The following is a 22,762-nucleotide window of genomic DNA, read 5'->3' on the forward strand; positions in this document are numbered from 1 at the left end:
CAGTTTCAACTTCCCCGCTTTCACCAGTGGGTGGAGGAACGGATGGGTGGGTTCATAGGGGATCCCCTATCAATATGAGGCTGGACAGAAGCTTATTGTTGCATAAATGAGAGATTAACTATTAATGTTCTAGCCACAGATGAATGTCTTGAAATATTTATACTTATTTATGTGTCAAAGCTGTAGAGTTTGTGGACGCTAACATGTTTGATTCAACAGGGGAATCTCTTTTTGTGGGTAATCTAGCTGGGGATCTACAGCTTCCTGTGTTTGGGGAAAACGTGAGAGGAAATCACTCGCTATAAACATTAAAACCCCCTTTTTTAAAGACAGAAAATGGACTAGATAGAGACGGTGATAGCACTGTCGACTGGTATCTCAAACACAGCTTGAGGCCACAAACTCTGGCCCTTGAAATGCTGCTCACATACATACAGCAGAAAACCTACACCAGCAAACACACTGTATATAAAGACAAAGGCTTTTCATATGCTCTGACTACAACACAGGAACACTGATTTTTTTTTTTCTTTTCATTGTCAAAGCTTAAACGGGCTCCTTCCTTTTTTCTGTTTATTATTTCAGATGCACACTGCAGACCTGGATTCCAACTGTTCATTTTCAAGAGGTAATACACAGCAGGTGGTGTTCATCATTCCAGACTCTGTATGCTGCCCAGGCCCCAATAACAGCCGTTTCCCAAGCCATTAAGCTCTGTGATGGAGGAGGGGCAGGCAGGATAACAGCACCTTCTGGGATGTGTATGTATTTAGAAAAAAGTGTTAGGGAGAGGGTGTCTTGCATAATGCCTGCCCCCAACCTCCGCTACTCACGTGCAGCATGTGACAGAGTCAAAGACCCCCCCCCCAAAAGCAAACTATGTGTCGGCTAAGATATGTAGCTCGCCACAGAACACACTCAGGCAAACACGCAGATGCTCACTCGCACTGTATGCCTGTAAAAATCCAAAGTCTTCATTCTATCGCTTCCATTTTACACTGGATGAAACGCAGGCATTAACAAAGCAGACTGAATAGGTTATTCCTCTCATCTCTCATGTCACAGGCTCAGCTCAAGCCAAATGCCGACACTGACTGTCTGCCAGCGTCATTTCAAGGCTGGTTTGCTTCATTGTCAGCTTTTACGGGATTACCAAATTGGTGACGACTGGACCATAGCTGGCAGATGCCTAAAAGACACACACACACACACAAACAACACAAGCACAGTTGGAGAAGCCACCAATATGCTCATGGGCATAACAGTAATAGCAGATATTAAGGAACCAGGCAGTTGCAGGCTGCGTGTGGCTTGAATAGAAATGAGGCTGCAGTATGTTCTAGATATTTAACCCGCATTAGTTGAAAGCTGTGTTCACAATGTCAGCAGCTATTACACTGTTTCTTCACGTGAGCATATTGCCTGTGGTGCATTGCTCCCACTGTGCAGTTAGGTACAGTATAACAAGGACACCATTAGAATGGACCCAGTGATCATCATCTGATTGCAGAGCAGCAGCAGCAGCAGCTCCCGTAGGTTTACAACTGCAAATCTGGGCCATCGACTTTATATACAGTCTGTATGTAGAACCTGTACCACCCGAATGCAAGAAAAAAAAAAAAGGAGTTTAAACCTAAAGGATGCAGACATGTTAATGTGTGCCATCTACAGGCAGAGAGAAAATCTTCAAAAACCATTTTTCATTGCCTGCAGTATGGGTGCATAGCAGGGTTCCTGCACCATTTACAGAATCATAACCAAGGGCTTTTAAGACCTCAGTAAATACAAATTAAGACCAAACAATATCATAATTACTAGTTATGATCATGCAGAAATTTGTAAACCACAAAATGTTTGTTTTGCCACAACATCAAACTGAATATTTTTGTTAAAGTTACAGCAATGCGAAGTGACACAAAACAGAAACTTTATCAATAAAAATTTCATCTGCATAATTATGCCTTTTTCTACAAATCCTTTTTAATGCCAGCACAATATTTACAGTAAATCTAAGACATTTTAGGACCTTTCCAGACATTTGAAGCTTTTTTGTGGGAAACCCAGACAGTCTGTTCCCATCTGTAAGAAGCAGCATTGCAGACAAACTAATAAATGGCTTCACTTTTCAGATCAGTAAACTATTTCCATCTTTTATATACAGTCTGTGGAGGGCAAGACAGGGGCATTCCAGGCTGCAGGGCCATGCCCATTCCTTTCCTACCACAGAGGTGTGAACTTGTAACTTGTTCTCATGCAGCAGTCTTGAAGCCTGCAGATGAATAACACTGGTTAGCTGTCTTTTTCACATTATATGGCATGCGTATATTAAATATTACTTGACAGCTCCTCTGGCGGAGTATCCTGGAGCCTGGGTGTCTGAATTTGGGAGTAAAAAGCCATTACAGATGCTTCGCATATAAAGACAAAATCCACTGCCAGTGCATGAAGATAAATGGTACTACAGTCAAATGGCGTGCTCAGTTATAAATACTGACCGTATAATATAGTGATGCAATTACAAGGAGCACAGACAGAGGATCCACAAACAGAAGACATACCGGGAAAGAAAGAGACGGTGGAGACATGAAGGATGTCACTCTGCACAGCCTTCAGCGATGCACAGCCATCATTTGTCATCACAGTCAGACACATCAGTTGTAATATTTATTGATGACAACGTGTGTAAAAATCACGACAAAATAAATCTCTCTTGAATGCAACACATTTATAAAATTCCTAATGACATGACCTTGGTTGTGACAGAAAAATGACCTCAACAGGAGTTATGAGCAGAAGCAGCATTTAAAAAAAAAAAAGTATTTTAGAAGATTGCACTTGATTTCAATCAAATGTCATTGTGGAAAAACATTAAAGGCACATCAAATTTTTAGTACCAACAAAGTAAGACATGACTCAAGAAAAGTCCTAACTTACACTGACAAGATTATGACTCATGGTAACAAAAATGAAACAATAATGGAGCAAAAGAGACAAGCCCAATATTTCATTGTCCTATCTATTCCCCCAGTTTCCCTCTGTCCTTTCAAAAAGAAATCTCTCAGCCTTATTCATTCAGCACACGCTGCGCCTGCTTTCACCCGTCCAATATTTTTCTCTTTCATTTCTTCTCCTCCGTCTCTCTCAGAAACCCCAGCATGGGGTGTGTGTGTTTTGGGGCAACTCTCTCATTTTCTCATTTCAGGCATGGGTGAGTTATTGACAGCCATGCTTGATCGCCATTCTCTGTCCCTGCAGCCCACTAGTCAGGGACAGGCCTGATGTGACTCTGAGTCTTTACAGGCCAGAGACGCAGTTACCTTAAGTTCCTTAGCAGCTTCTTTTCCAAGACTTTTGAGAAGATGAGGTCAATAGATGACACCCAGAGCGAAATGCAGGAGGAAACAGGAGCTACACTTAATTCGGAACTCGTCGATTTGATGTGAATGGATGTTAAAAAAGATTTGTAACAGTTGAGTCTTGAGGATTAATAAAAATTTTAAATGTCTGCTTTGCATTTCCAAGTTTATGTTCCAACTGAGAGAATATGCAGATCAAGGAAAGTCTTAAAGCGGTTTAATGCTGATGTAGAGCATCATAAATCCTGTGTATTACCGTGGAGATACTCCATTTGCTATCTTTATTTCCTCTGGAGGACAGCTGAATGCTGGCTCTCCTTCAAACTCAACACTTCCGCACGATCAGTCCATGCTTGTTGAGGTTCCTTGGTGCTTTGTGGAGGTTATTATCAAAGTAATAGCAACAATAAAAACCTTTTTGAGAAGATGGCATTTAACTGTTGCTTGCTCGCAGCTCAGGTGAGCCTGTTTTCAGCGAGAAAAATTTTTGCTATGATTAAGGTTTGTTGCAACATCAAAGATTGTGTAAATTAGACAATTATGGGAGTGCTCTTCTCTGCTGCTGCAAGAAAACACATTACTTTTTCAGGTTCCCGATCTTCTAGAACAAAAAGGGAATCAAAGCCTTCCTGCTTTTAGGATAGTCTTCAAACTTTGCAAGATACCATCTGCAGGGCGAGAAAAAGGAACAAGACATTTTCTTCTGTTAATCAGGAATTTTCTTTAAAGTGTACAGTGCACACACTCCAGGAAAAATGTTCTCACCGAATGCGAGAACCGAGTGTGTGTGTGTGTGTGTGTCGTTATTCTTACTTGTGGTGGGCCACAGCCCTGCTGGCGAGGACCACTGTGGTAAAGATGGCGAAAGCTGCGCTGTGAACAGAGTGACCAGCCAGAGCGAAGCCAGCCCACTCCGTTATCTCGCCTAAGAAGTTGGCCCCAGACACATATTCAAACATTCCACCTATGGGTGGAAGACACCGACGTCAGAGCAGGCCGGGTTTCTCCTTTCATACGCTCACTGATGCAGAAACAACTCAAATATTTTACTCTGGAAGGGAATAAAATCTGACGCCTTTTCACAGACTACCATTTGATACTAAGCTGAATAAGTGGTGACATTTCCACTATGTGCGAATGTTATTTGGAGGCAACATGCGGCTACAAAATGCAAAGGGCATTCACAAAACTGGCTCCATATCAAACATAGATGGCTGAGCACCCACTATGTGACTGCGGGCTATGTGCTCGGTAATGCTGCTACCCCCTTTATGTGAAAATAGCAGATTGTTGGCTGAGGGGATGCCAGACGTGCCTAGAAGTTGATCTGGAGCAACAAAGCTCGCGGCTTCCTCACGCCTCGCCTTCTCTGCTTTATTTTCCTTAAGGGTCGGGGAAGGATTGTTTCAACAGGTTCAGTGCTAGTGCAGGCTCAAGGTGCTGTTGTTGTGACTGTGCTCCGAGTCAGGGGAGCCGCTCTCTGTGTGAACCTGTTATGATTACTGATTCATTTAACCCGGGGAAGAAGCCAAGTTATGGTTTGGATTTTCCATATAATATAGTTTTACCTGCATTCCACTGTACAGACTAGTTTTCAAATGGAGCTTGGACTTGAGCCAATGCCTCCCCCCCTTTACATGTCACATCTCATTGAATAATAACAGTAAAAGGTCACACACTACAAAAAACCCCATCCACTCCCGTTTTAGCTCTTAGGCCTGTTTTAGTCAAGCTGGGGCAGACTGCACACTGATGCTTTCAAGACATGGTGTTATTGAATAGAGTAATATAATTTTTAATGCATTGGTTGACACTAGACCCAACAAGGCAGCTTTTTAACATGCTCTGGTGGCTTCTTGCACCAAGAGGATTTGCCCCCTGCTGGCCTTTCAAAACAGTGCAGGTTTAAGACACTTCTTACATTGGTTTTATTATTCAGATGCTACATCCATCTTTTATCCAGCCTTTGCACACAACACTGCTTCACACTGAGAAGACAAGAGTCTCAGCCAGTGCAGTAAAGCCGTGGACCCAGAAACAGCGTTGCAGCGGTGAACTAGCAAAAGAAGAGAGCCAGTTTAATTATTAACAGCTGGCATTTTAGGAAATACACTGGTTTAATATATGGAGCCAGTTAGCAGCAGCTAACTGCTGTAAAAACAGCAGTAACACTCAGTTTGTTTTTGTATGACTATGCAAACAATTCCTTGATTTACTATCAGTCTTATCAACTTACAAGTATTTGCATTCTAACATTCTAAATATTTAAATAAATACAATAAATAAATACATGACTCTGGAACCACAGTGCAAAGTTATAATAACATGAACACTTTTTTTACAGCTGAATTCTTTATAACATGATTACCGTCTGCATAACTCTGCGGTTTAGAAGATTTGGATGTCTGTGTCAGTGAAAGCAAACACACTGAAAGTCCTACGAGCTGGACCATATGAGAGGGAGAGCAGCGAGAGCTGTTTATACACTAATGTAAGGGCTCACGGAGGGCCAGGCAGGGAGCAAAAGATAACTAATGACAACCTGTGATTCTGCTCACAGTGCGATCTGTATAATTAGGAGACCGCACTGGAAAATGAGCATCTAGCACACAGAGACCGGAGTGTCGAGGGCCATGATGTGATTGTAGGTTTTGTGACTTCCTCCTCACTCATCGTGAGTGGTGAAACACAAACATTCAGACTCTAAACCCACGAGTAAGTCACACCACAATGTAAAATAGAAATGTTTATATGTTCCTTTTGGACCTTTATGGAAAATATGAAGAATGGCCTGTTTCAGAATTAAATTGAAATCATGCTTATTAGAATCTACTAGAATAACTTTGCATGATTCATAGTTCAAAATCATCCTTATTTTCCTAATCAAGTCCAATCAGTTCAATTAAACACAGCTGGACTCCAATGAAGGAGTTGAACCATCTCAAGGAGGATCAGAAGAAATGGACAGCATGTGAGTTAAATATGAGTGTCACAGCAAAGGGTCTGAATACTTATGACCATGTGATATTTCAGTTTGGTTTTTTTTATAATAAATTTGCAAAAATTTTTACATTTCTGTTTTTGTTCTGTCAAGATGGGGTGCTGAGTGTACGTTAATGAGAAATAAAATTAACTTTTTTGATTTTAGCAAATGGCTGCAATGAAACAAAGAGTGAAAAATTTAAAGGGGTCTGAATACTTTCCGTACCCACTGTATGCTAACCTTAGTGCAGCTCATGAGTTAATCTTCTGCCTGAAACAGCATCTACTCTGTTTTCAGTTCTTCATAGTTTTTATTCACGTGTAGGTTAGCAACATTAGTTAACAACTGAAGCCTTTGACTAAATAAAATGTCTTGGACTGACTGAAGCCCTTACCTTTGGGAATCTTGTATCCAGTCTCTCCGGGCTTTCTCAGGTTCCTAAGGATGTGGTCAGATTGCACGTTCATAATCCAGCCGACAAACCATAGCACCGAGCCTGGAGACAAAACCAGAAGCTGTTTTAGAAAGTGACAAAAGCCAAACAGCTTTTCTTTTAGCGTTTCACCATTTTGGTAAATACTCCTGGTTTCCTTCCAAAAAGTGACCTGAAAATGAAATTTATGTACAACATCATTATCATACTGTATAATGCCACTTTGTGTATATGTTGCTTTATATGAGCATTTCAAAAACTGTCCATCTCTCAGCACATGTAGAGGACTACGCATCCAGCTGAGCAGTATCTTCACAGCAAGTTTCTAACAAGCTTGAGATATAAATATTATATATGCAGCATCCACATACGTTATTGTCCAGCTGTAAACAGATTTATGTAATGTATCCTGTGAAAATTTCATAATACAGACAGATTCAACTGACCATATTTGATTTTTAGACCAAGAAAATGTTCAGTACTCTTGAATGTCAGTGTCTTTCTTAAAAAGGGCAAATCTTCAAAATACTTAATTGATTGCCTTTTATTTCTACAGTCATTTGCTTGAGTGACAGAGCTAAGCAAAGAAAAACAACTTTAGGGGTTGAAAACCATGTGATTACCAATAGCACAAAAAGGAAAATGACAATACAGACAAGTGTGACTGGCAGACATGCTTTTTATGTCTTCTGTAGCAGAACCATTTAATCCAAGAGAAAGTGGGCATTACAGAGAAAAAAATGGTTACAAGGGAACATTTGGTAAGACATCATGAAGTAAGAATTCTTAGCCTTGTTTATTTTAAAAACTACCCACAGTTGGTTTTTATCATTTTTATTATGATGTGCACACTCACTGTAAGTATAACAAACTACATTCAATACAACATTTTAACTTCTGTACGCAACAAAATAATTCACATCTGAGTTGCAAACAGTAGGGAAGCAGCCACAGAACACCTACCAACGAGGAAGCATGGATGTGTAACCCAGTTTGTGGGGTACTCAGCATAATGGCTCAGGTACCTGATCTGCATGAAGCCATTATAGCTGCAGAACACAAAGGCCAGGGCGAATGAGGCCAATGGTGTCGGTTTCCCTCCTCGGATTAAAAAAGGATAAATACAGGATCTGCAGAACAACAACAACAACAAAAACGTGTCAGAACAAGAACGAACATCTCTTCCTGTGTTTGAATTGCATAATTATTCAGGCACCGCTTTGCCTACTTGAAGGAGTGCTTGCCCACCGCTTCCTACAGCATTAACAAACATTACTGCCACAGTGTAACTGATCGTGGTTACCAACCTCTGAACATAGTGGCATAAATACATGGCAATGAGCAGCTGATTTGGTAGTAAGGACGTCTTGGAAGAAGATGCCCGGAGCAGCAGACACAAAGGCAGCAGTAAGGCGGGCAGCTCCTGGACGAACCAGGCGAACCGGACATTAATTTGAAGTCCATATTTGCTCGTAGAATAGCGACCGTAAGGAACGTTTTCGAACAGCAAAGCAATAAAAGTGCAGGCTGCCATGAAAACCATGAGGTAAGCCATGCAGTCTAAAATGTACAGCTCTTCTTCCTCCGTGGAGAAGAGTCGAGAGAGGAGAGCGTCCATTTCGACCTGAGGGATAATATTTGAAACTATTCTGCTCGCAACCACCTATTTGCAATTATTATATATTATTTATAACCAGCTCGCGTCGAGCGCCCTGGACAAGCGTACACGCCCATGACCGATCCAGTCCAATGAAGATTATTGAACGATTGCGTAAGCACGTGTCAGCCAATGAGAGTAGTTGGTTTTGCATCGGCGCACTTGACTGGATCAGCTGGAGGTGAATCCTGCTGTGATTGGTTACTGAGCTCAGAAACGTATCAGACCAGCCTCTGGTGAGTAGTGATGAAGCTTTCAATCCAATTGGTTAAAAAAAAAAAATCATTTTCTCGAGGCTGCAGGTGTGATTCGGGTGCATGTGATTTGGATGGATGAGTGAATACTTTTGACAATATAGCGTAGGTCCTGTTGTCCATGCCAATAATTTTCCAGGGTTTAAAATGTGAAACTAAAATAACTTTAATTTTATGAATGTAAATGCCATGTTAAATTCAAGTAATCTGCAAATCCAGCATCTGGATCGGATCCAGATGATTTTTGGATTTGGCCCTTCACAACTGTGTAAGGAATATCAGGTAAATCTGATAGGTTTTGGGGGGAGATGTGATTGTAATTTTTTTTAACTTTGCCCAATATTTAAAATAAAGATTTCTTTTCATTAAAAAAAAATTTTTTTTCCTTGACCACGTTATGGCAGAATCTGGCAATCTAGGGATCATTGGCCATCTTTTGTACAAACTGGATATGAATTATACTGGTAGCAATAATGTTAACAAACAGATAAGCATACAAAAACAATGCCCCATTCTCCCTCCGGGGTCATAGGTGCATAATTGCTAAAGCCCACTGTTAGGTGGTTGCTTGGCAGCATGATGGCATGATAATATCTGATATAGGAAAGACCTTCTAAGGGGCCGAAGATGAACCTGCGTGCCAAGTTTGGTTGCTAAACTCCTGATCGTGAAGGAGGAGTTGGTGGACAAATCAAAGCAAAGACACAGACAGAGATTTGATGTATAACAGTAAGATTAATGTGACATTTGGGCCAACTCTTGAAGCTCCTAACCTGCTAAGCATGCAGCAGTTATGTTATATATATATTAAAGGATTCTTTTTCAATTTCATAAACAGTGATCTGCATAAAATTTCACAATGGTGAAGGTTACTTTCATAAATGAACATTAAAAAGACACCAAAGTTCAAACCATGTGTGCACACCATCGAGGAGCAGCTTCTGCTGTAATGCCAACAACAAAAATTTGTGGCATCAATGACTACTGACTCAAGCTGAGGACAAAGGAGGGATCTTCATCTTACCAGGAATTCATTCTCAGCCCTGTTAAAAGAGAAGAAAAGCAGAAGATACACTCGCAGCTTTCAATCAGTGCCAGCTGCCTGCTGTTTTAGCCGAACAGCTGGCTACTTACTTATATAAATGTTTGATTCCCAAGGAAATTTTCATTGAACTTGTAATTATCTACGCATGCATAGTGTGCGTACAATACACACACGTAAATAGATAAATAACTAACAAAAGCAGCTGCAGTTGCCATTGGAGTAACAACTGGTTTTTTGAAAATCCGAGGAATGAGCACAGAAGCGGGAAAAAACAATGCCCCAGTTTATACCAGAGCTAACAAACTGACCCAGCTCAAGGAACCTCGTGGCTAGGCTAAAAATAAATAAATATATAAATAAAACCAGCATTTTAGTTTGTAATTTATTGCTTGAACACCCCCCCCCCCCCCCCCCCCCCCCCCCCCCCCCAAACACACACACTTGTAATAATAATAAAAGATCGTTGAGACAGTGGTTTAAATAAAGTTTGTAAAAAAGTGGGGTTCACTAATAAATCTTAATTATTTAATTTGAATAATTAAGGAGTGATTTGGTTCCCAGGAGGTTCAATTTATCATATATTAATTTAGAAAAATATAAACTTATACACACATTGTTCTCTGCTGGATTGCAGGTATGCAATAAAAAATACATTGAAAATAATCTGTCCTTCATGCAAATTAAATTCTTGTAAACGGGTTGTAACGTTCCCCTTAATCAGTTTAAACTGTACGTTATTGCAATATTTTACAAGAGGGCAGACCTGCCCACCGAGGAGTTTCCACTTTCCTTCAGGCAGATTTTGCGGGCGCCTCGAAGGGTCCTCATTCACGTGCGTCAGAGGCAGCACGTTGCGTGGGTTACGCGGCGGCGCAGCCAGTTCATCCTCGTCCGGAGCAAGTACCATTTAGCTGGGTCACAGGCTTGCTTTCTTCGTGGTCAGTCACCACGTTGTTCCGCAGACTTTTCTCCAGGGTCGTCTGCTGCTCCGACATGGGGAAGAGAAGCAGGCAGAGGCAGAAAGCCCAGCATGCCGGCCGGGACAGCAGAGACAGCGCGGTGAGTCCATCTCCTGCGGCAGGAAAACTAGCTCATGTTTGTGTTTGCATGAACTACACTCAAGTAAAGTAACTGCAAAAAAAAAGAGCCCACTATAGTGATAATTTATGCTTGTTACTTTTACTGAATATCTGCAGATATGCTTCTGCTAGTTACCGTTGTTTTCAAAGCCATGTGTGACCACCATTTTTTTGTTTTACTTTTTTCTTTTTAGTACACGATCTGCATATGCTTAAATATGTGTACAGCTTGTTGTACTACAGGCCGAATTGAGCGTCACACGACAGTGAAACGTAACAAAGCTTTTAACGTGCTGTGCAAGCTGTTGCTCTTGACTATAAGAAAGTTGAGGTTAAATCAGTGTAGCATTTTTGTCTCCTTTTTTACTTTGGGTGTTTTTCCAGTTATTTCTGTACACAAAGGCACTCACGAATCACATGGTAGGTAACCATACATTTGTGTGTTCCAGGGCTGGGGTGCTGGCTATGCTGACATTGTCAAGGAGAACAAGCTGTTTGAGCAGTACTATAAGGAGCTAGGTCTGGTACCCGAGGGAGAGTTTGAACAGTTCATGGAGGCAATGAGGGAACCTCTGCCTGCAACCATCCGCATCACTGGATACAAGAGGTGAGCCCAACAGATCTGCAACTTGGGTTCATGCTTAATGCCATGTAAGAGGTTGGCAGTCGGACATGCCGCTCATTGGCACGTGTATGCACCTTATAGATCATTCTGAACCCTGTTGTGGAATTTCCTCTTTTCATTGCAAGGAGAAAATGCTGAAACATTAATTCAATTAATAAGGAGAACAGCAATTTGAAATAGTCATATAATGTTGGATCCCTAATGTAAATGCTACTTCCTACCTTTTACAGCCATGCCAAGGAGATCCTTCACTGTCTAAAGGAAAAATACTTTAAGGATATTCAGGAGCTGGAAATCGATGGCCAGAAGATTGAAGCTCCACAGCCTCTCAGCTGGTAATGTATCATATGTTTTGTCCACGGCTAAAAAGACACACAGAGTCAAATGAAAACCTGAGTGCAAACTGTTCTCTTCAGGTACCCTGACGAGCAGGCCTGGCACACCAACATGAGCAGGAAGATCATAAGGAAGTCTCCCCTACTGGAGAAGTTCCACCAGTTTCTGGTCAGCGAGACTGAGTCGGTGAGTCAGTCGCAATCCAAGAGATCCACCTTTTGCTCTTGGCTGTGTTTGCCAAATTTACCAGTGAAACAACATGTCAGAACTTGGCAAAGAAGTGGAGACAGTGGCATTACTTTTGTGTTTGTCCTTGCAGGGTAACATCAGCCGACAGGAAGCTGTCAGCATGATCCCTCCTCTGCTGCTGAAGATTGAGTCCCATCACAAGGTAAAATTTTTTTTCTCAGTTTTGAACTCTTGTACAGTGTTTGCCATAGATTCACTGTCTGCGGTGGTGAGGGGCATGTGGCTGAATCAGATGTATGTGGTTTGTTAAATGAAGTATTGAGCACCTTTTATAAGCTGATCTTAATATATTTTATATCCCAATTAATTTATGTTAAGATAACTGAGCAGTGTAATCAGCTATCTCTCAGCTGTAGCTGCTGAAGGTAGTCCTTGTTCTGCTCAGCAGCCTTGGTGAGCTCAGCATATCAACACGTGAACCAGTTTCTCCACCCACTGCCAGTTCTGGTTAATGTGGTCCTTTTGCTCACAGGGGATCTCCAGAGGGAATCTGCAACTGTTACCAGCTGCAGTCCAAGAAGACTGAGTTGGAGTCTGTCCCTCTGTGGGACAAGACACTCTTTGGAGATGCAGCTGAAATATATACTGAGTACTGCCACAATCTTGTTAGGGAGCCAGTCGGTAGGGATAACATGGGACAGGAACAGCTGGAGCAACTGTTTAGCAGAGACTATGCTTTGAAAATAAGGGGGGGGGTTGTCCATTACTAAATTGATTGTGGGTGATGCCAAATGACCTTCAGCGACTGTTAACATATTGTCCTCCCAAGTGAGCCGGTAACACTGATGGGGCATCACAACTTATTTCTGTGCAGATCCTGGACATGTGCGCAGCTCCAGGGTCGAAGACAGCCCAGCTGATTGAGATGCTCCATGCTGACATGGATGTGCCTTTTCCAGGTAGGAAAATTGCACTTAAACCTAGAAAACCTTCATGCTTTGCGTCTTTTAATTAAAAAACAGCATTCCCTTGCATTAATAGTCTATAATTACAATCCATATCTCCACCTTTCAGAGGGCTTTGTCATTGCAAATGATGTTGACAACAAGCGCTGCTACTTGCTCGTGCACCAGGCCAAGCGTCTTAACAGCCCCTGCATCATGGTGGTGAACCATGACGCCTCCTGCATCCCCACCCTTGAGATCGACTCCAATGGGAAGAGGGACGTCCTCTTCTATGACCGCATCCTGTGCGACGTTCCCTGCAGGTCAGCAGATCTATCTGGCACATGTCTGCATCGCTGATGGAGAGAGTTGGGTTTTGGAAGCTGCTAAAGTACAAAAAATATGGTTGATAAGCTCTGATGCGTGTGTGGGTGTTTGGCAGGAGAGGAGATTTCATGTGACAGATGGAGATGAGGCGAGGCTCCACACTCTTCATCAAATGCATGGCCCTCATAAGTTGTGTCCTTCAGGTTTTAGTGTGGTGGCAAAATATGTGTCCGTATCTTTCGTCTCTTGAAATTTAGTATAATTTTGTGGCCAGAACAGAATCAGCTCAGTTTGCAAATTCTGCCCGAATTTGGGCAGCTGCAGTGTTGAAGCCTCCTGCCAAACACAACATAGGGAGAGTGGAGGGAAAAACGGTAATGAAGACAGAGCGAGGCAGACAGTAGCCCAGCGTGCAGACAGTTTGTGCTTCGCAGACTTCTTTTTTTTTTTTTTGCTGTGTGACAAATCAAAAAAAGGCTCCGAGGAGGTTTTATCGCCTCGGGCCAAAAAGGGGACGCTTCTGACTGTTGCTGCTCTGTGCCCTGCAGTGGGGATGGCACCATGAGGAAGAACATAGACGTGTGGAAGAAATGGACAACCAGCAACAGCCTGCATCTCCACGGGTGAGTGGAGGAGAGTGTGCGCTCACACCTAAACTACAACACAGGAATTTATGCACTCATGCGGGAGACCAAATTGACTCAACAGCAAGGGAATGGAGTGTGTTTCTTTTTTGGTCTTAATTTCAAACGTTGGCAGGATTACAGAGCGCACATGTGTGTTTTCACCAGGCTCCAGCTGCGCATCGCGGTGCGCGGTGTAGAACAGCTGGCCGTGGGAGGGAGGATGGTCTACTCCACCTGTTCACTCAACCCCATAGAGGATGAAGCTGTCATAGCAGCACTGCTGGAGAAAAGTGAAGGTAACTAACACACACTCATGGTCAATACAGTATGTGGTCAGGCTTCAGATTAAAGTTTGAGTTGTTTAATACTCTCCAGTTGGTCCAACATCCTTTGTGTGATGTAGGGTTTACATAGATTTGTGACAAAAACTAGACTAATATGAACTCTAAATTGTATTTAGAGCACTTCAAACCCAACGTGAATCCAAGTCAACCCCACACATGCCAACATTTCAGAGGAGGTCTTATTGCTTGAGAGCACCCCATCCCTGCAGATGTCAGATTTAAAACACAGTCTATCCTTCAGAGTTACCTGTAATGTTAATTCTAGAAATGTTCTTGTCTAAGTTTATTGTGGGAGCTGCAAATGGTGTTTTTGCTTGTTCTAACTCCTGTGCACACTTTCCCTTCTTCTCTTTGACTCTCTGAACTAATTTTGTAAATCACAGTCAAATCTGAATTAAAGAGCAGAGAATTTAGACCGTGATTAACTTTTTACTGAGAAGTGGCTATTAGAAATGTAACTATACAAGAAACTTACTGAGTAACAATTCCAGCAGAATCTCGAGTCTTGGTTCATGATGACCAGTTCAATACCAAAACAAGATGATTATCATATGTACAAACTCCTTTTAATAAAAGGTCATTTCAAATCTCTATCGCGGTGGAGGCAGTTTCAAACGTTAACATTATATTGTGTTGACAGAACACGGACTGAAATGTGAGGATGGTTGCTGAGGAGACTTCTAACTTTAACGTTAGCTTAAGCATTTGTGGCGCGAACATTTCAGCCTGTATAACAGGTGATCTCATAACACCAACGGCAGCTGTCTCAGGATAACGGGGACGGTTCTTTGGATGATGTTATTATGAACTGGAGTTCACAGATCTGGATTCTGGTCTTTTCGGTGCTTCTCTAAGTTGGAACTGTTTCTCCTGTTGGTCTGAAAAGCACGACAGCATCGTTTACCATTTGTGAATCCGTCATCGGCCCTTGGTCATCCGCCTTAAGTACTTCCATTCCTGACTCTTACTGCCTTTCTTATCAAGAAAACCTGAAATCACAAACTGAAATTTTATAAGATTCGTAGAAAATTATGGTCAGCAGCTACACCACCAGTTCTTCCTTTTTTTACAGGCTAAATATTACATTATGTATTTTATGAAAATGCTGTCTAAAGGTCTTATAAATCTTAGCGACTGGCTCTTTTACTGCTAACTCCTTTACCTGTTCATGCTGCCAGGAGCGCTGGAGCTGGCCGACTGCTCAGCTGACCTGCCAGGGCTGAAGTGGATGCCTGGGGTCACTTCCTGGAAGGTACTGCACATTTAGGTTTTTGTCAGTCCTTTCTTCTGAAGTCTTGATCTGTGTTCAGACTGTGCCCTTTTTTCTCTGTAGCTGATGACCAAAGAGGGCCAGTGGTACACGGACTGGTCCGAGGTCCCAAGCAGTCGTCATACTCAGATCCGACCCACCATGTTCCCGCCAAAAGACCCGGAGAAACTGGCCAGCTTTCATCTGGAGAGATGGTACGTATGCAAATGGAGGAACGTGTTTTTACACTTTCCCAGTTTGTGAAGTAGGGGGTTGAAGAGGGTTCTTATTTATAATTAAGAGTGATTTCTTGAAAATGTGATTTTAAAAATAGAACATTAAAGTGTCCAAACATGGCATGAAAAGTGTCCTTAAAGGTTTTGTGTTAGCCTGTTTTGTTATACCTGATGTTTTTGTGTAGACAGGAATAAATGAAACACAGTGATTCACCTCTTACAAAGAATGTGAAACCAGGGTGTGAAGTAGAGAGTATCCTGCACCCTCACGTTTCATTATAACTGATCTCCAAACTTTAACCTACAGTATGATGTAGTATAATAAAGGGTGATTGTTTTTTTATTTATTTATTTTTTTGAGTATAGCATTATTTAATGTAGCCAGACACACATGCCTGAAGCATTATCTCTTTTCATTAATTCCAGATTCATTATCTAGTGTATATGAAGTGTCTGATTTTTGCTTTTTGAATATGCATTCAGTCTGCAATAGATGCACACTCATGCACACACCTGCCACCCTCACATAATGGAGGATGCTGTAATTTTCATGCTTCAGCTTCAGCACTCATACTGACTTGATATTGTCAGCAGAGGGCGCTATTGCCACATCTTGGCTAAGCAGTTCTTTTTTTCAAATGCTTGGTTGGGGGATCCTTTTGTTTGTCTTCACAGCAGGGGGCACCGTAAAACCCAAAGTTGTGCTTTATGTCTCTGTGTCTGTATTTTTATGTCAGCATGAGGATTCTGCCACATCACCAGAACACTGGAGGTTTCTTTGTGGCTGTGCTGGTGAAGAAAGCCCCGATGCCTTGGAACAAAAGATATCCCAAGGTACTTTATCTCAAACACACACACACACACACACACACACACACACACACACACACACACACACAGCGGATGATATATATATCTTACTTGAAGTGGGAAATGGAGCAGAATTCTCCCATGTCAGTATGGATTGTCTGTAGAACCCATCCACCCACTGCACCCCATGCCTGCACTGTATAATTCACCTGTTCAGCTTTACTAACCATACCTGGGACTTCCTCTGCTTCTTCTCCTTTGTCCGCTCATTTCCCCTCCTCTTCGGTCTCCAGCTAAGAAAAGACACCAAGTCGTCCAGCTTAGCTGCCCAGGCTGGAGGCTCTGAGGCGGCTTCGTCACAAGGAGATACTCCACATCTCCCCCCTGAGGGTTCCTCGGAGAGGGTGGAGGGGAACAGCCAAGAAGAAAAAGTTGATAAAGACACAGAGGAGGAGGCACCTGAGGGAGCTTCTCTGCCTCAGGAGGCCAGTGCTAAATCAGAGGGGGTGTGTGGGTGAGTCATGCTGGTCGGATGAGCTAATAAACAAATGGAAACTGTTGACTCGCAATCTGTTATCAATAAAGAAAAAACAGTTTTGGAGTTCTCACTGGATTCCCGTTAGAAACCTGCAGATTCCCAGCAGTTTCCTTAGTAAATCATATGTTGCATATGCAATCAATATAAATGTATTTGTATTCTTTTTTTTTACTTACAGACGTGCTCTTTAAAATGTAAATAAACACAATTAAATAATTTTGTATGTCTGTCCCTTTTCAGCCCTCCACCTTTGAAGAAGATGAGGCTGTTTGGTTACAAAGAAGACCCCTTTGTGTTCTTAACTGAAGATGACCCTGTCTTCACCACCATACAGTAAGTGTCTCCATCTTCAAGGTAAAATGGTTGTTTTCAACATTTTTCTGCAGCATAAATACACGTTTCCTCTGTTTTCCTCTAGATCTTTCTATGATCTGTCCTCCAACTTCCCCAAGCTCAACGTTTTGACCCGGACCCATGAGGGCAAGAAGAGACACTTATACATGGTGTCCAAAGAGCTCCGCAATGTGCTGCTCAATAACAGTGAACGCATGAAGGTAGGCGTGTGTGTGGGTTTGATAATGATGATGAAACATTTTGGTTATGTCCTGGATACAGTGTTTCTGGTATTGATCTGCTTGAAACGGCATTATGTTTATCTAAGCGCAGATTTATTGGCTTTACATTGATTCACCAGTTCTGTGTGTGTGTGTGTGTGTGTGTGTGTGTGTGTGTGTGTGTGTGTGTGTGTGTGTGTGTGTGAGAGAGAGAGGGAAGCAGCATAAACAGATGGGAGTCTCTCCAATCCCAAATCCCTCTGGTCCTCCACCCTGTAGGACCTGCACAGGTGGCACTGTGGGGAACTCAGTCTCTTTGTTCTCCCTGGTGTTTGATGTTTCTCACTTTTTAGTCTCTTACTCTTAAAGGGACAGGCAACCTCAAAATCAAATTTTCTTATTTTTCCTCTGGCTTGTAGTTCTGTTTATCCGTGTCGATGTATTGCGAGTTGCCCAGTTTAGGAGCTGTCACCTGCAGAAATGAATACCTTCTCTTTTAATTTAGTGGAACTAAATGGCAGTCAGTTTGTGGCATTGAGTGTGTTCACATAACCTGTTGTATGCTGCAGTATTTGTCGGATACGACCAAAGTATGAAAAGGTTAAACACCTAATAGGGGCCAAAAGCAGCATCATTGCTGGGGCTCAGGAGTTGGAGGGTGTCTCAATTGAAGTCGATGTGTCTCCTATGCTGTTATACTGAAGATATTGATAGCCAGATTGCTCCCATTGCATACTTTGGCGTGTTAGTATGTGTGTGATGGCCCCTATGTAGTAAAGGAAGAGTTAAAAAAGCGTTGTTTAAATAGCTGTCCATTTAAAGCGTGCGTGCGTGTGTGTGTGTGTGTGTGTGTCTGACTAAAAAAACACAGCTGTGTGTCCACTAAGCTAATAGGATGCTAAATGTATCCTGATGGTAAGACCAGCTGAAACAAATTGAGCTTCATTCTTTCAGCTGCAACTCAGCAGGTGCAAAGTGGTCTGAGAAATCAAAGATAAATATAAAAACATATTTCTATCAGCTAACTGGTAGGCTTAGTTTCCAAATTTTATATAAGGTCAACACGTACAGTCTTAACACCCTGTTTTGAGATAATCTCTCTATACTAAGGCTTTTAGAACAGTGACAGTACATCAACGAAAGAAAAGTTGCTCCTGTACATAAAATTCTGTGAAATCTTCCAGGGATGGAAGATGGTTATGATGTTATATTCCAGGGGTCTGCAGCATAAGTTAGTACAGTGATGTATCCTGCTAAGAGGCAAATCGCCTTCACAGTCCGACTTTACTAAGACCCTACAGGGCCATTATGTTCCAGAGAAGGCAGACATTTCTACAGCAAGTATCTCCAAAACTGTTCTGCTCACACCAAAACAATCCAGATATGTAAAGAGCACTACAGGCCACAGGACAAACTGAACTGCCCCTTTATGCTGAGGCAAAGTTTGAATGTTATTACAGATTGTGGATATGATGAATGAGTGTTTATTGCACCTCGGTCACACAGGTCTAGAGACCGGCCGTTGACCATCTGGCAACCAGCGGTCACAAGGGGAAAAGTGGCAGGTGGCTACAGGACGTTGCTGGCATAGCACTGGCTAGTGTGAAATTGGTCGCAAAGACGTATACGGTGCTGCACCAAAAACATCCTTGCGATTGCTTTGTTCAGTAGTTTGAAAGAGACACTGACATGTCTGCAAACACTTGGAAACTACTTGCCAAGTACAACTTTAACGAGTGTTTGCGTACAAGTCGGTGTCTTCCATGCAAACTATGGACAACTGTCACAATATGCTAGCGAGGTTTTTGGTGCAGCTTCCTTGTTTGCAACGGATTTCACCCAGCAACCTTTAGCAACCACTCACCAGTCACTTGGGGAATGAATTATCTAGCAACCGAGGTTGCCAGGGTTTTGCGGACCGGTCTCTAGGCCTGTGTGACTGAGGCCTTACTGACTTTTACCTTAATAGTCTGATTAGATTATCACACACTGGCTTCAGTTCCCTTACAGAAGCACACCATGTGTATGGTAGAATTTTTACTATGCAAATCAATGACAGTTGCTCCCACACCTGCTGGGATACCAGAGACCGGCTGGGCTGTGTGGTGATGTCTTGTACAGTCACTGAGGAAGAGAGTTTAGTGTAATAACAAATGCATCACCAGGCATGCGACAAGACTACAAGAAACCTAATTAGTTACTGATTGTAATTTAAATAACCTGTCTTACCTTATGTTTTGATTTTATTGTGGTGTTTTTGTATAGGGTCAGTTCAGCTCTGTTTTTCTTTGTCTCAGGTCATTAACACAGGGGTGAAGGTGTGGTCTCGCAACAGTGAAGGAGAGGAGTTTGGCTGTGCCTTTAGACTGGCTCAGGAGGTAACACACACACACACACACACACTGGGGAGTTTTCAGGCAGTCACGCACTTCATCCTCACATTACATCATCTTCAGTGGAGTATAAATCTGTGTAATTCCATTTGTTCTTTGTTGAGCGCTGTCTTATTAACTGTAAGAGCTGCATGATTGGGAAACTCTTCACTCCACCTCTATAATCCTCTTTTTTTTTTTTTGGTATGCAAATTAATCTTATGATGTGAAATGATTCACAGCAATAGTTAGATTTAGATTTCATCAACCTAAATATTCTTTGAGGTTTTAATATATTTAATTTAATGTTCAAACATGCAAGAAATTCTTCCTGCCATCTTTATTGTGGCCAACACTGAGCTGCAGCTGAATAACAAGTGAGCCAGACGGCAGAATTCACACTCAAACAAGCTGATAATTAATTCATTTTATATGCTCCATGTAACTGGAAAGGGTTTCTTTGTGCCGATTGTCAGCCACATGTACTTTCTGTCCTACCCAGGGCATTTACACTCTCCAGCCATATATACGCTCCAGGATCATTAGAGTGAGTGTGGAGGACATCAAAGTGCTGCTGACCCAGGAGAACCCTTACCTCAGCAAGCTGGAGGATGAAGCACATGCGCAGGCCCAGAAAATTGGTACAGTCAAATATAGACATGCTTTTCAACTGTGTGTATGCTTCTAGGAAAGTAAATCCAGGATGAACACCGGTCCTTAAAATGTCTTAAATGCACATTTGTGGCGTCGACAAATAAAATCATCTTAAGTTCAGATTGGGTGGTCGGATCACTGAGAATGCAGCTATTTTTATTCCTCGACACATTTAATTAATTCAGTGCAACTGAATCTTTAGGGTCGTGCTATTTTTACAGCAGGCAGACTCCGATCCCTGCTCCACTTCAGAAGGCTGCACCAGCAGGAAAACAATGAATCATTGATTGATTTTTACCCAGTTGTAATTAGTGATCACCAAAACTGAAGGTAAAAGAGTGCTAGTCATAACATTTGCTTAATGTTTACAGTTCCACTAACCTTTTCAGGCTGTTTTCAGTTAATGGTATCAGGTGCATAATAAGAATTGATGGTTGTAACTTGCAGTACAGTGGCAGTAAGTGACAACAAATGAAAGTGGAAATTGAATCTATAATTCTCTATAAAAAATAACTGCTGCCCTTGAGCAATATACTAACCCCAAAACCAGTGTTACCATGTGTAATTGTCATGTTGTAATGTAGCTAACTGTTCATGGCAAGCAGGTTGTTTCCCTGCAAAGTAGGTTTGTAACATCGAGACAGGTTTATCACTTTCTACTTCCTGTAATATTGTTGTTGATCTCTTCACAGGAATGGGGAGCATCGTGCTGAAGTACATCCCAAACCCAAAGTAAGGTGTTTTTTTTAGTTTGTGTGGATGTTTTGAAGTGAAGGCCTTTTTATCTTTGTTGAAATGTGACACCCACCATCATCCCTTATTTTTCAGTAACCCCGTGGAACCTCAGTGTTCCATTCAGCTGTGTGGCTGGAGGGGAAAGACGTCCATCCGAGCCTTCGTCCCACGCAACGAGAGGTTCCATTACCTCCGAATGTTGGGTGTAGAGGTCTTCAGAGACAAACAGGGCCTAGGGCAGAAACGGAGTGATAGGGAAAAGGAAGGTAAGGTGGAAGTAGAGGATGCAGTGGAGAAGGAAGAGGAAGGAGCAGCAGAAAAAGAGGTGGAGCTGGATTTGGAGAACAGCAATGAAAACGGATCATCAGAACCAAAGACCGACTGTGGCGACAAAGAGACCAGTAGCTGAGAATGTGGAGGTGACTGTAAAGAGGAAGGAGGGCTGACTGATGTATGGGAGCTTTAAGAGCTGCTGACCATGTCCACCACCACACAGCGTGGTGCAGGAGGGTTATGTGCCTCTACGGCTTTCTCTGTTCACCACACTGCCAGTGTAGAAGGATTCCCTCCCAGAGATGCACTCCCATGGGATTTTTCATTTATTGGAGCCCCTCCAGGAGTCAGCATTTTAGTTAACTAGCTTATCTTATTTTATAAACAGTTTCTTTTTATGTCTTAACAAAAGTTTTCCACTCAAAAAATGGAATACATACATCACAGTTTTCAGTTGCTCACATTTCGGGAGATTTGTATTAATTGCCGTTTTATTTTTTACACCTGTAATTAAGCAGAAGTACAGACCTGATTAAAAATGGATGCTTAAAAGGTTCACTGTGTCAACAGTCAAGTGATTTCACTTTAAGATCAATTCTGGGCCTGGTGAGCTGTAAAAGGCATGCTTGACAAAGGGTTGATTAGAATCAAGTAGATGGTGAGTGGTACGTAAGCCGCAGCAGTGGTAGTTGCTGCATTCATAGCAATGTTTTATTTGATATTAAATTACTATATTTTTTACATTTTTAAGCTACTAAATAATTTGAATCTTCTCTTGAACTCTTGCAGGTAAGTTACTTTTGGTGACCTGCTCCCTGTCAAAAGACAATAAAAATACTCTATGCAGAAGTGGTTGGTTTGGTGAAAAGTTTTCAGTTTATTCATTAGTTATTTTGACTGTTCATTCCTAGCACATTATTAGCCCATAGCAGTCTAGATACCCCCCCCCCCCCCCCCCCATTAAATCCCTTTATTTAATTTTCAGCAGTGCCCAAAATCCTCCCATTAATGTTTCTCTGTTATTGAGAAACATATTTTAAGGCAGAGGCGTCATAACCCCAAGTCTGAATAACAGAAAATTGCATTTCTTTCAGCAAAGTTCAAACACAAAAATTTAACTCTGCATTTTTGTCAGCGGTTGCC

At 42.0% G+C, this 22,762-nt stretch overlaps 2 protein-coding genes across 2 annotated transcripts; one reads left to right on the forward strand and one right to left on the reverse strand.

Moving 5' to 3' along the window:
* Positions 1-2,029: 2,029 nt before the first annotated feature.
* On the reverse strand, positions 2,030-8,499 carry srd5a1 (steroid-5-alpha-reductase, alpha polypeptide 1 (3-oxo-5 alpha-steroid delta 4-dehydrogenase alpha 1)). The gene is made up of 5 exons (XM_030740985.1): positions 8,080-8,499; positions 7,736-7,902; positions 6,734-6,835; positions 4,170-4,320; positions 2,030-4,024 (listed from the first exon to the last, which is right to left on the reverse strand). The coding sequence occupies exons 1-5, from the start codon at positions 8,388-8,390 to the stop codon at positions 3,958-3,960; spliced, it is 798 nt and encodes a 265-aa protein (XP_030596845.1). The 5' UTR covers positions 8,391-8,499; the 3' UTR covers positions 2,030-3,957.
* A 1,816-nt stretch (positions 8,500-10,315) lies between these two features.
* On the forward strand, positions 10,316-22,174 carry nsun2 (NOP2/Sun RNA methyltransferase 2). Its single transcript, XM_030740984.1, has 19 exons — positions 10,316-10,787; positions 11,257-11,414; positions 11,663-11,767; positions 11,849-11,954; positions 12,088-12,159; positions 12,832-12,916; positions 13,032-13,224; positions 13,777-13,851; positions 14,020-14,150; positions 15,377-15,450; positions 15,532-15,662; positions 16,421-16,517; positions 16,787-17,007; positions 17,272-17,364; positions 17,450-17,585; positions 19,883-19,963; positions 20,460-20,598; positions 21,304-21,343; positions 21,440-22,174. Exons 1-19 carry the CDS (start codon positions 10,722-10,724, stop codon positions 21,753-21,755), a joined length of 2,319 nt encoding a protein of 772 aa, XP_030596844.1. The 5' UTR covers positions 10,316-10,721; the 3' UTR covers positions 21,756-22,174.
* The last annotated feature ends 588 nt before the right edge of the window (positions 22,175-22,762 follow it).

Source organism: Archocentrus centrarchus, chromosome 11 (genome assembly GCF_007364275.1).
Source record: "Archocentrus centrarchus isolate MPI-CPG fArcCen1 chromosome 11, fArcCen1, whole genome shotgun sequence".
Taxonomy (NCBI): domain Eukaryota; kingdom Metazoa; phylum Chordata; class Actinopteri; order Cichliformes; family Cichlidae; genus Archocentrus; species Archocentrus centrarchus.

Bases quoted from the DNA above. Each gene is read 5' to 3' on its own strand.
- nsun2 (XM_030740984.1), top strand. From the start codon at position 10,722: ATGGGGAAGAGAAGCAGGCAGAGGCAGAAAGCCCAGCATGCCGGCCGG. The intron at 13,225-13,776 runs GTCAGCAGATCT...TGTGCCCTGCAG, and splicing joins CTGTGCGACGTTCCCTGCAG to TGGGGATGGCACCATGAGGA. The intron at 21,344-21,439 runs GTAAGGTGTTTT...CTTATTTTTCAG, and splicing joins AAGTACATCCCAAACCCAAA to TAACCCCGTGGAACCTCAGT.
- srd5a1 (XM_030740985.1), bottom strand. From the start codon at position 8,390: ATGGACGCTCTCCTCTCTCGACTCTTCTCCACGGAGGAAGAAGAGCTG. The intron at 7,903-8,079 runs GTTGGTAACCAC...GTTGTTCTGCAG, and splicing joins TTATGCCACTATGTTCAGAG to ATCCTGTATTTATCCTTTTT. The intron at 4,321-6,733 runs GTAAGGGCTTCA...TTCCACCCATAG, and splicing joins TGGATACAAGATTCCCAAAG to GTGGAATGTTTGAATATGTG.